The 16,157-nt window shown below is 48.8% G+C and overlaps 2 protein-coding genes across 2 annotated transcripts; both read right to left on the bottom strand.

Moving 5' to 3' along the window:
* Positions 1–1,872: 1,872 nt before the first annotated feature.
* Positions 1,873–6,311, bottom strand: LOC100820865 (prolyl endopeptidase). The gene is made up of 12 exons (XM_003580272.4): positions 6,090–6,311; positions 5,116–5,335; positions 4,813–5,013; positions 4,596–4,666; positions 4,296–4,461; positions 3,562–4,155; positions 3,066–3,446; positions 2,885–2,960; positions 2,726–2,789; positions 2,511–2,655; positions 2,292–2,411; positions 1,873–2,198 (listed from the first exon to the last, which is right to left on the bottom strand). Exons 1-12 carry the CDS (start codon positions 6,305–6,307, stop codon positions 2,133–2,135), a joined length of 2,322 nt encoding a protein of 773 aa, XP_003580320.2. The 5' UTR covers positions 6,308–6,311; the 3' UTR covers positions 1,873–2,132.
* Positions 6,312–11,764: 5,453 nt separating this feature from the next.
* LOC100830799 (mechanosensitive ion channel protein 5) lies at positions 11,765–16,076 on the bottom strand. Its single transcript, XM_003581475.3, has 5 exons — positions 14,365–16,076; positions 13,554–13,677; positions 13,160–13,453; positions 12,858–13,060; positions 11,765–12,338 (listed from the first exon to the last, which is right to left on the bottom strand). Exons 1-5 carry the CDS (start codon positions 16,074–16,076, stop codon positions 12,053–12,055), a joined length of 2,619 nt encoding a protein of 872 aa, XP_003581523.1. The 3' UTR covers positions 11,765–12,052.
* Positions 16,077–16,157: the final 81 nt, after the last annotated feature.

The following is a 16,157-nucleotide window of genomic DNA, read 5'->3' as shown; positions in this document are numbered from 1 at the left end:
TCAAGCACCATCATGACGGAATCAACGTTGAGTATCTTTCTGGCTGCCTCCTTCCCTTGTCTATAGTCTCACATTCGAGCTAGATCTAGACATTTAGACCACGTCAATGCCACCGCCTCTCTACGACGAAGCTAGAATCGAAAGCCGTTTCTCGTTTGGTGCCCTGTGTGATCCGGAACGCGAACGGCATGATGCCCCGTCCAGTGCGCGCCCGTGCGCCGCCGCATCACGCTGCCGCAGCCAACCACCTCGCTGAGCAGCCCAACCTTGCGCATTGGCTTCGCCATGTCACCGGGAGACTACCCCTCGAAGGAATTGAACTCAAGTGCCATGATTCACCGCTTCCTCCCTCTTATTTTCCGCCGCCAGTCGGCCGCGCCACCATGCCGATCTCCTCCTCCAGCGACCTCCGGTCTTCGGCGCAGCCTTCCTCGGCTCCGGGAAAATCTGTTGAACCCTCCGGTGCTCCTCGTCGACTCCCGTATGCCCTAAGCCACCCTTGCCTCATTGCTATGCCTCGGCCCTTGCCGTTGAGAACCACGATCTGGTGCTCCTGTGCCACTCCCGAGCTCTAATCCCGGTCGGGATTTCTCGGTGCGCCAAACGACTATAAGTTTAGGATTGACCGGGATTAACAAGGTCATGTGCTAATTTCAGGGATTCAAAGATCAATGTTCAACTTAGATACCCTTTACAAACTCAGGGTTTAAAATAGACTTTACTCTATCTCTCAATTCTCAACGACCTATCAGAGTCATCTTCCAGTTTGATGGGTTCGTCGATATCCCTACAACGTCAAACCGCTCACTCCTCTCGTTGTAGATCCCCGGGCACCCCGCTCCTCTGAACATTCCTTTAGGTCCGCTAGAGAACTTATTGGTCCAACGAAGAAGAAAAATTCCACGATGTCGGAATAATTGAAAATTGTCTTCGAATTTGCACGCATGGTGCATGGCAATGATACAAATCAGACAACAGGAACAATTCACAATGAATAGAATTCGTCAAAACTCCTGTGGAATTCCCTAAATCGTAGAGGCTCTCAATAATCAAACACCGCGGAGGAGAAAAATGGATATTCAGCGAAAGAATGTGAGAGTTTATCTATAAATCGGTCAAGATTCTATTACTTATTAAATCTATGAAACGGTGTGCAATCTTAGTTTTACAAATGAGCAATTGAATAAATGTATATTCCTATCCCAAATGTTGCATGTGATATATTGTACGATATGTATGTAAAGTGCAACCCGACTGAGAAATGACAACCTCGGATAATTCCATGTACAAATCAAGCGCTATGTCGACACATAGGAGAACCAATGGGCATTCCCAAAACGAAATGGCAACGCGTAACCAAAAGTGGATGTACATGACATGTAAAATGTATTCATTTTCTTTATCTTAGAAAACTCATGAAGGACACCCTCACCACATAGTGAGATGTGTTATTCAATGAAAATGCTCCCTTAACTTTTCATTTAATGAAACACTTCACTTGGTCATTCAAACTTTTTAGATTTCCTTTAAAAAAACAGATCAAAACTCTCAAAACAAAACCAAATCATTTTTCTAGATTTCACAATTCCAGGACACAAATGTCAAGTTCCATCAATTCAAACAGGATTAGCATTCAATTGCCAGTAATCATCTAGGTTTTGTATCTATTTAATATTGGTTCTGTGCACAATCGCATCAATTGTGGGATTAGATTTTTGGGTCATGCATTCGGAAAGTCCCATTACAATTCTTATATTTTGAAAAATACCTCTGCGGTGGTTTCTTTTGACCAATTATAGTGATATTTTGTTTAAACGGCAGATTTGTAATCATTTTTATATAAAAAATAAAAATTGCAATGCATTTTTCCAATACGCAAGAATTAGAGTGGCATATATCAACTGCAGCGACATTTTGTTTGTTCCACATCGGTTAGCACACATCTTCATGCTGATTGGGTAATACTGTACTCTGAACCGCATGATCTCAGTTAACGCTAGATTTGCACAATAAACAACCAGAGGGGAGGCTCTGAGCGTCGTGTTGTCCACGTATTACAATAGCTGTCTAGGGTCACAATCGCCTCCGATCTCTTGACTCCGATCCGTGTTAAGTCCGTGCGGAGAATCAACTCAGTCGATCCAGGAGAGCCCCATCATCTTTGCCGCGAACGCGTAACGATCCGCAGCCTCGTCGATCTGCAAAGCCATCCACAACAGAGCCAATGCATCAATCGACAAAGCAAAATTCAGTCTCACGGAAGAAAAACAAAAGGTGTTGAAAGCGCTTACGATTTTCTGCGTGGAGCGACCGCAGCCGTGCCCGCTCTTGCGGGCGATCCGGGCGACGATCGGGTTCGTCTGGGGGCTGCCGTGCTCCTGCAGGCTCGTGCACAGCACGTGTTGCATCGTCTGACCCAGAGGAGATTGAACCGTGTCAGAAAAATTACTGTAAAAATTGGATGCAAACACGTCGAAGGAAAACAAGAGGCGTACTCCGTATGTACGTACCGCGAGGAATTTGAGCGTGTGCGAGGGCACGACGCGGTCGTCGTGGTCCGCCGTCAGCAGCATGATCGGAGGGTACTGGCGGTGGTCGCCGCCGCCGCCGGCGCACTTCTCCCATGGCCGCCTCACGTTGTGCAGAGGGGAGTACCTGCGCGCGTGCGTGCACGGTCAGTGTAAATGCTTTGTTCGCCAGGATTAACAAACAAACAGTTCCTTACTTGATAAGCCAGTGGAATTCTTCCTCGTTCTCCGAGCAGCCGAAATCACAGGTCCAGGCACGACCTGAATCGTCGACCAGGCATCCATAAATAAGACGACAATTTTCAGGGAAGCAAAGAAGTTGTGATTTACAGGAGGGGGGATCAGAGCAGGCAAACCTATGGTGAACTTGTGGAACCGAAGCATGTCCATGACACCCACATGAGCAAGAGCACACCCGAAAAGACCAGGCCGCTGCAAACCGCAAACAATTTCTCCGATCATTTTCTTCAGCAAACGGGGCCAAAAGAAAAAAAAAGCGCAACAACAACGTGGCAAAAATTAAGACAAATCCCTCACCTGGTTCACGCAGCCGGCTACCAGGAGGCCTCCATTGCTCCCTCCTTCAATGCACAGCCTGCTCGGGCTCGTGTAACCGGCGGAGACGAGGAACTCGCCGGCGGCGATGAAGTCGTCGAAGCAGTTCTGCTTGTTCGCGAGCGACCCGGCCCTGTGCCAGCCTTCCCCGTACTCTCCGCCGCCCCGGATGTTGGCAATGCACGTCACTAATCCTAGGTTCCTCATGAGGACGACCCGGGCTGCGCTGAACTGCGGCGTCATGCTCATGCCGAACCCGCCGTAGCCGTAGAGCAGAGTCGGGTGCGACCCGTCCAGGTCGATGCCCTTCTTGGAGACGATGAACATGGGCACCTTCGTTCCGTCCTTGCTTTGGTAAAACACCTGGAAAAACCAATCAAGCAGGGTTAAGAATTCAGAAACGATATGTACTCGCCAATTAGCCATGTAAGCCTTTCAGGTACTGTTTGTTTTTTTTTCTTCAGATAAGGGAATTTACCTGCTTTGCTTCGAAGCCCGTGCGATCAAAACCAGGAACTGAAATTTCTCTGTATATGTTCATCTCAGGAGTCTCGGCGCTCAGATCACACCTATAAATGATTCCTGGGGTAAGGAAGCCGGCAAACTCGATGAACACCTCGGAATCGACACGCCTTCCGGTGATCCCATTGACGCTGCCTATGTCGATGGGTATGTCATGGAGCAACTCCCCAGTGATCAAACTCCTCACCTGCAACACATACTTGACATCTGACAAGTAGTTCACCAGAAGCTTGTTCCCGTGGACGGCACAGGCCGATTCTAGCACAGCCTTGTCATCTTCAGGTATAACATCGACCCATGACTGTGGATTGTCGATGCCGACCCGCGACAATTTATACCTCGGAGCATCTTTATTGGTGAGAATTGTGAATTGGGCGTCATCGTTGGCGATGACTCCGTAGTATGCCTCGAATTCGTCTACAAGCTTCACAAAAGGAAGCATGTCTCGGGTTCCCTTGATGCCTTCTAGCCCGTGAGGAAGAGCTGAGAGGTCACAGTAGTACAACTTGTTGACCGGTTCTGAAGCTTCTGAAACAGACAGAAGCACATACTGCAACAAAAGTGGCAAAAGATATCAGCTACAGAAAGAACAGCGATATCAGCTGCAGAAAGAATACCGATCTCTGCTTTTGCCAATGTTAACAGGAGTATCGGTGCATAATATCTGGCTAAGTTCAGTGGCTAGTTTACCTTGCCGTCCTCTGTAACTTCAGGGGTGTATATGTGCTTGGGATGCTCGGGGTCATTCCAGCAGAGGACGTCGTCAGACTGGTCAGTTCCAAGGAGATGGTAGTAAACTTCGTGGTTGAGATTAATGTCAGTCCTGATCCCAGAATTCTGCACGCCATCGTCCCCCCTGCTCACCAAAAAATCCCAGCAACGCCACTCTATTACACGAAGCATGGATAAAAAAAGATACAACTACTCCCATTTCATCAAGCAAACAAAGAACTTTGCAGAGCACTCCTGCTATATTTAACTGGCACTTACTTTGGAGCTGGGAAACGCGAGTAGAAGAAGCCCTTCCCGTCGCACGTCCACGCAATTCGCGAGAACTTCACCTGAAAAAAGAAGAAGATCAAGCACGTGGTGGAGTCAACATTAGCTTCTTCTTTTCGAGGAAGATTTTTATTTCTCTTTAGGATCCCACAAGACATTTGCTGAGAAAAAAAGAATCAACCGAGAGTTCCATTTGGGCATGGCTTACCCAGGATAGGCAGTCGGGCAGGCGGTGCTTGTCGCGGACGCGCATCACCCTGACGGTGACCCAGTCGCTGCCGCTGCCGCTGGTGCCGTAGGCCAGGTGTTCGCCGTCGTCGCTGACGCCGATCATGGAGAGCGACACCGTGGCGTCGTCGCTGAAGGCGTTGGGGTCCAGCAGCACGCCGGGCTCGCCGTCCAGCCCGTGCTGCACATCGCACAACACGAGACATTCAGTTCAGAGAAAGTAAAAAGGATGATGCATGGCGCCGTTTCAATTGATTTTGACGACGGTCGATCTGAGTGGGACCTGGACGTGCAGGGCGGCGTGGGGCAGGAGGCCGGGGTTGTGGAAGTAGAAGTAGCTGCCGCGGCGCTTGAACGGGGCGCGGTAGCGCGGGTGGTCGAGGAGCGCCGTGAGCTGCCCGCGCAGGCGGCCGCGGTGGTCGCAGGTGGAGAGCACGGCGTCGGCCACGGCAGACTGCGCCTCCACGAACTCCTTCACCTCCTTGGACTCCAGATCCTCCATCCTTTTTCCGTCCAGTTAGCCAGCAAAATGCATGTCATTTACGGTACGAGAAACAACGTGCATGTCGGCGCTACAAAATAAAGGTTCGCGTCGTTGAGTTTGGCCTGGATTGGAGGCACATACGTTCGAAGTTCGGGTCGGTGGGCGGCGTAAAACTGTAGAAAAGTTACCTAAAATAACTGTAAAAAAAGTGCGGCTTCGGCCGTGCTGCCATGGCAGAGAATCCAGTAGAGCAGGTGGGCGCGCATGCGTGCCACGAGCTGTGTGTACTTACGCGACGAATGGACCAGTGTATCCTGTTCTCGTCTCGTGCACTATTTTAGCAGAATCCATTTACCGCAGTGCGGAACTGACATAATGTATAGAAAACGTTATCTGATGCAGGGATTTCGACATACATAATGTCAGCCTGTCAAGAAACATTGTTATTTTTTTCAGCTTAGGCAAAGTTCTTCTTTTTCAGTGGTATGAAATCTATCGTAAACTCCCAAACATCAAAGTTGCACGATACTAGTACTACAAATCCTACATGCTTAGGTTGGCAAAGTTCATAGATGTGCAGAACTGAAGAACGGAAGGAGTAACATTACATTACACAGGGCCGTAGAAACGCGGGGAGAGGCCCGAAACAAATCAACACGCGTACACGTAGTGTTCATCGAGAAGGCAAACAACTAAAAATCCAGATTAACCAGGTCGCCAGAGTAATGGAAGCATGTGAAATAAAGCGTGTCTTCAGATTTCAGAGCACTCACCATCTGTAGGGGTCCGGCACGAGAACTCCATGGTAGTCGTCAACAATGTCGCCGTCGCGGCGAGCCGGAGGGTACCGGAGCGGAGGCAGCGGCTCGTCGGCGGCGGCGAGGGAGCCCATGGCGTTGTGTGAAGCAAGGCGATGCCCTAGCGCCCTGGGCCGGTGGTGGTATTTAATGGGATTGAATAGCGGCGAAGAAGTCGCAGGATGGCAACACATGCCCGCTTCATCCGATGTATTTGTAGTAAGTACCTGCGAGGGTGTCTGCAGGATGTGATCACATGGCGAACAATTTTTTGATTTTTTTTCTTTCCGTACAAAGAAAAGTTAGGCAGCTACTGCATTTTAACAGAAAGAAGTATAAAACCGAACATTGACATAGGACAGCAGTATAAAGTCATCCTAAATTTATTAAACTAAGTTTCCAGCTGATTTGAGTGACATTTTTTGCTCTGCACTTATACGAATCTGTGGGCAGGGAAAGAAGCGGGTTCTGCTTTTTCTCCTGATATAGAACGGATAAACTGATACGTGTAGAGCGAAAGAGCGTTGGTGGAAGAAACGGGAGATGTCGCCATGGAGATGTAAGGATGTTGCCATGCACGAGATGCGTCGTTATCACTCTCGGTCATGCGCGACAGGCAAGGCTCTGCTCTGCCCAATCACAATCAGCTCCGCCTTCTCGGGGACTGCTGGCTCTGTCGCGAGTACTTCGGGCTTTGCATTTTAAAAATTCACTGGAATTTTTTGGTGCCTCTTTGAAACCCAGATTATTTAAGTACGAGTAAACATACAAGATTGAGATGTGGATGTTGAAAGCAGCTTTTTTTTCCGCAGATAGACAGAGGTTGTCGGACATGCCCAACGCTGACGCTTAACAAGGCGCTAACGAAATAAAACCCCAACGAGCCGCTGCTACCTCTAGTCTTCTACTCCCTCCGTCCGCAAAAGACCGTACGTCTGGCTCCAGCGTTTGTCCGCGAAAGACCATACGTCAGTGATGAAATTTTTCAACATGCAAGCATATCTAAGTAGGAAACTCCCACTACCTATTTCTCTCAACATGCAAACATGCCACATCATCAGACCCACCACTTTGCCATGCAAACCATGCCAACTCATCAAGTCATGCATGACTTTCTTTTTTCAAGCCATGCATTTATTCATTTACAATTTTTGCATTTAATTATCAATTCAAACATGTCACCTCATCAATTAATTCATGTACTCACTTCATCCTGGAATAATTGACGTGGATTTGTATATTTTTCAAGTCATGCATGTATTCATTTACAATTTTTGCATTTAGTTATCAATTCAAACATATGTCACCTCATCGCTCCGTCCTGAAATAAGCCTCTATTTCAGGACGAAGGGAGTATTAATTTTTTGGGAAAAATTTATCTCTCTTTATACATTATTTTGTCACGAAAACCATGCCACCTCATCAAATCATGCATTACATTTTTTTCAAGCCATGCATGTATTCATTTATTTTTTTTCATTAATCTATCAATTCCAACCGTGACATCAATTTAATCATGTCTTCCTTTTTAAAAAATTGTTCCTTTATATACATCATTTTGTCACGTACTTTCTCTGATCCTAAATTTTTGACTCAAATTTGCCCAAATATGGATGTATCTATTCTTATAAAGCGTCTAGATACATGTAATATTTCGACAATAATTTAGGATCGGAGGGAGTACTTCTTAAATTTAATTGTTTTAAATGTAAAACAAGAACACTTTATATTTTTTCCATTAGGTTTAGTTAATTTTAAACATATATTTATGCATTTGTCTTAACACACGGTTCCGCGGCAACGCGCGGGTCATCATCTAGTATAATTAGTAATGCTACGCGTACAGGCAACTTACGGACGGTTACGGGTTGAGTAGGAAAAAAAATAATCCTACTTGACCGTTGAAGTAAAACAAAAACGAAAAAACTAAATAAAAAGGCAGTTACGCTAATTACGCAACCCTCCTGCCGGGCGCCGCCTCATTCGTGGGATGACAACCGCTGGGCGCTGCCTGGTGCCGCTGCTTGCGACCAGCAACTTGCAGTTCGTGTGCTCCACCAGCCGTCCAACAGCTCTCGTAGTCTTGTGTGCCGCCGCCTGCAGTCCAGCAGCTAGCCGCTGCCACACCAACAACTTGCAGCTCGCCGAGGCTGCCGATGAGCAGCTCAACACGGCTGCCGCCTGCGTACAAGATCTCGGCGCGACGCCGCCTGCGACCAAGACTTCGCCCCGCTGCCCCATCGTTGATAAGGGGCGTTCACTCCGCCGCCAGGAGATGGAATTGGAGATTTCACACCGTGTGACAATTTTTTCTTTACTTTTTTGCCTTTTTCTCTCACCGTGCGGTTTTAGTTTTCCACTGGAGCCACGTCTGAAGACCCGTCAGCACTAGTGTTTCCGTAACTCGTCGCGTCCGTAGGTGTAGCATTACTGTAATACAATCCCAGTCTTTGGGTTGGCCTCCGCGCAAAATGAATCGCCGAGGGCTTATGCTTCGCCCAACGTTGGAAGCCCAAACTCTTAGCGGGTGTTTTATTTATTTTATTATTTATTTATTTATTTACTCCAGTTTGTGCGTCTATCTAGGCGTCTAGCAATAGGGCATGTCCAGTTCTAAGACTCTTAGTCAGACGTTTAAAGCATTAGTTATGACATGCACAAGCGCCTGGTTGTTTGAGCTGTATTTTGCCGTTACTTTTTTGTTGTAGTAAAATAAAATCGTTATAGGGGTCGGGCCGTAAATCTTATGTGGCGACGATTAAGTCAACATTTCCTAAGCATGAGTCAAGACGCTCACGTGGTGCAGTCAATTCTACGTGGCAAAGGAAGACAAATCAACGAGTCAAGCCTCTCATGGCATGGTCAAAGGATGGAATGAGTTAGAATAAGAGGCAAGAAAGATGTGGGGATGAGGCTTTTGGTCAATGGTGGACCATGAACCAACCCTCACTTTCCCCCTCATGGTGCACACAAAAGCTATGTACTAAGGAGCTACTTTTACCATTTTGCCCCCGCTTTTGTTTCTCCCTTAAGGGTAGCCACGGTCTTTTGTCATGGACTCCTAGGCTATAAATACCCCTCATGCGGGCATGTACCATTCACTCTCACTTGAATAAACTAAGGGGAGAGGGCTAGAGTGCTCCCTCTAAGATTCGCTCTCGCGCTCCGCTCTCGAGTGAAAGTCGATCGGCCTCAAGGAAACCTTCTAGGGGACTCTAATTTCGAGGCTCTGAACTAACCTTGGTTGGCACGGGCTCGAAATAGAAGGGGTTGGGTTAGAGTTCCGAGGGTATCCTAACCTCGATACTTGGAAAGATGCGTTCGGTCCAAATACGAGGAGGCCCTGATGAATCTCTCGCTAAAAGGTGTCTTGGGAAGATCCGCTCGACCCAAACCCTTGGCTAACAACCCCCTCAAACTTTTTCCTAACATAAGATTAAGTCGCACCCGCAGGGTCGACCGAACCTTTTCAAAAAATATCAACGTGTCAACTTGTCCAAGTGTACGACGACCTTCGCTATAAGGCCGGCGTACACGCCCTACTTTTATACTCGCACTTGTGCCATCGAGCATTGGCACCCCTTACTCTAATTGTTGTCGAGAACAACAACATTTTTAAAGCGCCTGGCTTTCCTTTTTTTTAACAACAAAATACCTCTTTATTCTATGGAAATAATAGTTACATCGTTGAGAAGGAGAGGTACTATGCTAAGAGGAGGGGAATTAAACCAGGAACTAATAGGGATGAACTTAGCTAATTGTGCCAATTCATGGGCCACCAAATTAGAGTAGCAACAGCAATGGCTAAACTCTACTCGAGCAAGATATTCCATCAAACTGAAGCAGTCTTCATAGATGGCTGCTGCGGCGCCCATCGGCTGAGAGCCTGCGGTGAGTGCTTGGACGACGTCCGATGAGTCAGAGTTGATGATCACCCTAGAGCATCCTGTAAGTGCCACGAGCTCCAGTCCTATCCGGACAGCATGAGCCTCAGTTGCTTCCACATCGGCAACAAGGTCGATTTTCCAATTTGTCGCTGAAACAAAATTCCCATCATGATCCTAGATCACCGCATCCATGGTCGCACGAAGAGAATCGGCATCAAATCCAGCGTCCACATTTAACTTAACCCAGTATGTTGGAAGTTTGTCCATCCCTCGGCTGAGCTTTGGAGGGGACTACCGTTGTGAAGTTAGCCGCAAGGTCCTTAATGGCAAAAGCCGTCTGTGCCGATGTTGGGACAGGCTCATCATGCACAATCTTGTGTCTCTCTCACCAGAGATACCAGTATAAAGTTGCCACCAGTTCGCAAAAGCCATAAGAAATAGGTCCCGATTAGAAGGCAGAACACAGGAGGAACTCCAGAGCAGCTGAACCTGCACGATCATAGTCGCAAGCTTCAGATATGAATTCCTGGCACTCGAGAAGGTTCCAGATTTCAGCAGCTCGGTCACATTTGAACGGCATGTGCATGATATCTTCCGCTCCCTGAGGACAGAGGGGACATTGTCCGCTGATCTTCATATGTCGATTCGCAAGAACCACTTGGCATGGCAAAGCACCATGAAGAGTTTTCCACGCGAAAAATCTTGACCTTCGGGGACCCGGAGTTTCCACAAAGTTTTCCAGGCCGGTTGAGTTGACGATGACTTCATACCACCAATACTGGAATATCACTTTATTAATTGAATTCCAAAAGAGAATAAGACCTCCAGCCCTACCATTACTTCTCTCAACTAACTTGAGATCAAAACCTAGTTTACGACGAATAACATCTGCCATATCTTTATTAAGATGTGTTTCAGCTAGGAATATCACATCCGCACGCACCAGCCCTTGGAGATCCAAGAGTGACCGAACGGCCACATGTTTCTTGTTCCCGCGGCAATTCCAACTGAGGATCTTCACCGCAGCTGGAGAAACTCTGAAGAGGAACTTACATGAAAACTGAAACCGGTCTGGATCGGTTGTAAGGAACTTGACCGCAGAAAGGGCCCCAAGGAAAACCCTAAATCAGTTTCATGAACAAGCACGACCGAGGACAAACTAAAAAGACTTACCACTAGATATCGGTGGGAGCAGGTGTACTCACCGCCGGGGGCCGACGGGAGGAGGTGGACTCACCGCCGGGGATCGGCGGCAGTAGATGGACGCCGGCCCTAACTCATAGAGTCAAAGAGGCCGGAGTAGCATAAGACGACTTTTTTCATAGCCATGAGAGAGAAAGGTAGCAACCAAGTCATTTCACAAAGAACTAAATGGAGAATAATCGCCTGACTCCTAATTAAGCACCGATGCCTGAATTTAAGCTGGGAATGATGCACAACGGCTGGGATTTATATCCCATCGCTTGTGCACTAGCGCCCCATTGGACATGGCCTTAGGGCGTCTCCAGCGGGGCATGCATTTGGCCCGGACTGGTCCGTTTGTATGGAGAAAAGTACGCTCCAACGCAGTGACCCATTTTGCCGGCCGGCCGCTTTCCTGTCCGCCGCGACTCATTTCGAACCCAAATTTGGTCCAGGTTTGAGTCTGAATGGACAGCGCGTACACTGATTTGTCCCCCCTTGGCCCGTCTGTCTGTGACCAAAATTAAATAATAAAACTGACCAAATGGGTAACCGTGTTGGACAAGCAGAACCAAACAGATCAAAACAAACACTTTTGTGTCCGATTTGGGTGGCTGCGCGGGAGTAGAGAAAAAAAATCATAACCAATCGCACACAGGGCCCTTCCTCTAGAGGCTAAAGGGATTTTTCGAGTGTACACATCTTCCTTCTCGATGCCAAGCTATCATAATGCAAATAACTAAGGGAATAATCATCCCATCCTTGAGTATATACTTCGTATTGACACTTCCTACAAAATTACTACCCTAGCAACTTAAATCTTGAATACATGATCTCACCATTCGATTGAACATGCACGGTACACACATTTTAAATATGTGTTGTCCATGTCGTTGGCATCCTAGTGGACTGGATGGGAGGTGCATTTCGAATATTAATGTCGAGTGGCAACATGCGGTATTCAATATCAAGATCTCTGAGAATCTTCATCATCTCTTGGAGAATTAGCTCCCTCCTCTCGAATCTCATCCCCATGTCCTGGAAGTTGATCGTGTGGCGGCACCATATTGATATCTTTAGTCTGTTTGTATCGTCGATGTCACGAAGGACGACCATGGAACCAGGGTACCAATGTTCTTTCTTGTTGTCGAGGTAACTGAAATGTCAAACAACAAGGTAAGTTTAATAGTATTGAAGTGTCATGAAAAAATTCTATTTTCTCCGTCCAACAAAAGATGTCTTAACTTTGATCAAATTTGAATGCATCTATACACTAAGTCATGTCTACATGCATCCAAATTTTGATAAACTTGAGACATCTTTTGTTGGACAGAGGAATACTTTTGTTCTCTAGACTATTGGCTTGTTTTCCGAACTGACTTGACTGAGTGCGTGCAGAAGATTTTAAAAGATCGATAAAAAAATTGTGCATGCAAGTTGTATGGGTGAATCTTTAGATTCCGTGAGAACTTCTAGGAGCAATTTTGACAAACTATTTATATATATATATATATAAATATATATATATATATATATATATTTATATATATATATATATATAAATAGTTTGGAGTGTGTTCACAGGAGAAAATGGGTTTTTCAATAAGGCCAATAATTATGTAACTGGGTTCTCAAAAAATAATATGAAAAATGAGGCAAGATCAATGGCACATACTGCAATAGCCTTTCCTTCATGAGGGCTAGTTTCTCCGCGGGTGTAGCAACATGAACAGAGAAGTCAACCGCGTCTCCCATATCAGGACTCCGGTAGTAATTCATAATGGGCAATGTAGCTAGAACACTGTTTGGATAGTAAATCTTGAGGTTGTCAAATCTGAGGAAGATCGTCGTCATGATGTTCATTTCCTCAACGACCACCTGATATTCAGCCATGTTGTCAATTAGCCCGAATCATTTTGTCAGTTCAGTAAATAAGCACAAAGGTAGAGAGAGAGAGAGAGATATTCCAAAATTAACCTGCATTCCATCGACTTCGCAACGGTCGCCGACATCAAAAGGGTGCATCACGAACAGGAACACGATCGCCTCGAAGATGGTCTTGAGCGTGTTGCCGAACATGAAGACCGCGACCAGGAGCTGCGAGCTGAGGAAGACGAAGAAGCGTGTCGTGGCGATCTCCAGGATGAGGAGCCAGAGCGCGAACACGACGAGGGCCACCACGACGTTGGCCATATGGTGGAGCGTGTTCACCGCGGTCTTGGTGTCGTTTAGTGTCAGGGCCAAAGCTTTGCGCTCCCTGAAGGCGTTCACCTGCATGCAGAAACGAACACACGTTGGTCACCTGGAGATCCGTAATAAGCGGTGTCACACGAGGTCAGAGCTCCCATAGGTAAGTCAAGAGTGTATTTACCACCCAGTTCTTGAGTGACCTCTTGCTGACCCTGTTGTTCTCCTTCGCTCCTTCAAAGAGATCCATTGCTTTCAGAGCCTCCTCCTGCCTCATGAATCGCATCAAATCCGACAAGTATATGTGCCTGTAATATCGTTCGCCATCAAGTAAGAATTGTGTGAGCGCCAAAAACACCATTTAAAACTTAAAAAAAACACCATTTAAAACAGAGAAAAGAGAGAGAGTATATTTTTGGTCCCGAAATTGGCGGTGAAGACTAGAAATGGTCTTTGAACTCGAAACCGTATAAATTGGTCTCTCATGCAAAATCGGATACTTTTGGTCGATGTCCTGCACTCGAATAGTTTGGATTTCACGTGGAGCGGTTTTTCTCGGAATTTTCCACGTCGGATGTCACAATGTACTACGGTTGAGTGATCAAACGTACATGATTCGAGTCCGTGGACCATTTCTAGGAGGAAACCCGACGCTATCATGGCATATGACGTCGAAAGTTTCGGATAACTTGACGCCAAGTGCAGTCAAAATCATTCAAATCCAAAAGAAGGACCAACAAATATCCGGTTTTGCTAATTGAAAGATCAAATGTATATGATTTTGAGTCCAAGTGCTATTTGCAGACGTCGCTCTCAAATGAGAGACCAAATTATTATTATTATTTTTATTTTTAAATAAGACACCAAAATTAATTTTCACCGTGACAACAAAATTTCGTCTTCGTGACCTTAAGAGAGCTTCGCATTAGTACAGGAAAAAAAAGACTCAACTAAAAGCGAAACGAAGAGAGCAATTAAAGAGGGGTGATGCTCACTTGGATCCAGTTTTAGCGACATTGTGGAAGATCCTCTTGGCAGCAACCCTGGCCTCGTGCTCACTGTGGATCTGCGTGGCCAGCTCGTCCTCCTGGCCCGTCGCATGCTTGATCTGCTCGTCCATGGTGGTCAGCGCCCCGTACCGGACAATCCTCATCATCCTCTTCATGCTCCACGCAGAGATGTTCTTCTGGCTGAGCCTGTTAAGCTGGTCAATCGAGATCCCTTCGTCGAAATTATGCCGGTCCGTCTTCTGCCTCTGCAGCTGCTTGCTGCTGAGCCCTCCTCGCTTGGACGCCGCGCGCGCGCCCTTGGGCGGCACGGGAGCCGGCATGGCCGCCGCTTCCTGGCCCGGCACGGCCGCGCCCTGCAGCCTGTGCACCTCGGCGATCATACGGCTCTCGTCCACCAGCGGCGGGCCAGAGAGCGTCTCGATGACGTACTGGTTGAAGAGCGCGTCCTGGATCCGGTCGAAGTAGGTGGAGACGTGGAAGGAGGAGGCGAGCACCTTGAGCAGCAGCGTCTTGACGAGCCGGATCACGGTGGCCACAAGCAGGCAGCAGAGCACCTTGGTGACGTACGGCAGCACGGGGGTCTCCATCTCCCGCTTGGCGTCGTTGTCGAAGAGGAAGTGCCAGGACACGAGCGCCACGCCGAGCCAGAGCACGTTCCGGACGGCCCGGCGCACGCCGTAGACGAAGTAGAGCACCTTCTTCCTGAGCATGAAGTTGCGCTCCACGAAGAAGACGGCTACGCGGATGATCCACCCCGACACGAGCCGCCCGCAGATGAGCACCAGCACCAGGAGCTCCCACTTCCAGAGGTGCAGCCCGGAGAGCTTCTCCCCGGACAGGCTCGGGATGGTGAGGCTGCAGACCAGCAGCGCCACGATGACCACCAGCCCGATCCACTCGAAGATGATGAGGCAGTCCACCGTCTCGCGCTTCAGGTCCGCGGTCAGCCCCTCGTCCACGAACGGGTCGTCGTCGTCGTCGTTGTCGAACGAGCCCCCGGACTTGCCGATGGGGCCTGACATGCCGATCAGGCCGGATTTCCCGATCAGGCCCGACCGCAGCTGCCCGGACTTGGGCGGGCCCTTCATCACGAACGACTTGCGGTCGTTGCGCTGGTCCTCGACGTTCGCCGTGGACGGCGGCGGCGGGTCCATGAGCCGGGACCGCGTCTTGCTGCGGGCGAACAGCGTGTTGGAGGCCCCGCCGGTCGACGTCGACGTGCAGCGTAGCACCTCGGCGGTGTCCGGATTGTTCCGATTCTGGGGGTCTTGGAAGGAGACGCGGAGCTCCCGGGAAGTGGAGATGGAGGACGTGGGCGCGCGCGGGGGGCGGGATTGCCTCGGCTCCTCGACCACCTCGAGGTCCGGGTCCAGGGAGAGCTCGCAGCCGGCGGCGGCCTGCTTCCGGAGGAAGTTGCCGATGAGGCGGCCCGCCGGGTCATCGCCATCGCCGCATTCCCCGGCCCCGGCGCTCGGCGTGGCCGGGTGCGGCTGTGGGCGGTTGTTCTTGAAGCTGAACGAGTCGCCGGCGCTGCTGGGCGAGGTGGACGACGTCCCAGGAAGCGCGCTGCTAGCGCTGCAGGCGCCGCCATCAGGGTCGATCTTGACGACGACCTCCCGACGGCGGTCGCTGTCCTGGACGTCGAAGTCGAACGAGCCCGCGGACTGCGACGACGACGACTTGACGCTGCCGCTCATCGCGCCGGGCGTAGAGAACCACCCGCCGGAGAGCTAAGCCAGCAACCCCGGCCGGCCGAGAGGCGCCGCTGGTTCGTACGT

Source organism: Brachypodium distachyon, chromosome 5 (genome assembly GCF_000005505.3).
Source record: "Brachypodium distachyon strain Bd21 chromosome 5, Brachypodium_distachyon_v3.0, whole genome shotgun sequence".
NCBI classification, from domain to species: Eukaryota; Viridiplantae; Streptophyta; class Magnoliopsida; order Poales; family Poaceae; genus Brachypodium; species Brachypodium distachyon.
The sequence above is the reverse complement of the archived record's forward strand: the minus strand, read 5'-3'. Positions and strand labels throughout refer to the sequence as shown.

Coding starts and splice junctions, on each gene's coding strand:
- LOC100820865 (XM_003580272.4), bottom strand. CDS start 6,307: ATGTGTTGCCATCCTGCGACTTCTTCGCCGCTATTCAATCCCATTAAA. Junction 2,656..2,725: donor GAATTCCACTGGCTTATCAA/GTAAGGAACTGT, acceptor GCACGCGCGCAG/GTACTCCCCTCTGCACAACG. Junction 2,412..2,510: donor ACACGCTCAAATTCCTCGCG/GTACGTACATAC, acceptor CCTCTGGGTCAG/ACGATGCAACACGTGCTGTG.
- LOC100830799 (XM_003581475.3), bottom strand. CDS start 16,076: ATGAGCGGCAGCGTCAAGTCGTCGTCGTCGCAGTCCGCGGGCTCGTTC. Junction 13,454..13,553: donor GGTCACTCAAGAACTGGGTG/GTAAATACACTC, acceptor TTCTGCATGCAG/GTGAACGCCTTCAGGGAGCG. Junction 13,061..13,159: donor GCGAAGTCGATGGAATGCAG/GTTAATTTTGGA, acceptor GCTGAATATCAG/GTGGTCGTTGAGGAAATGAA.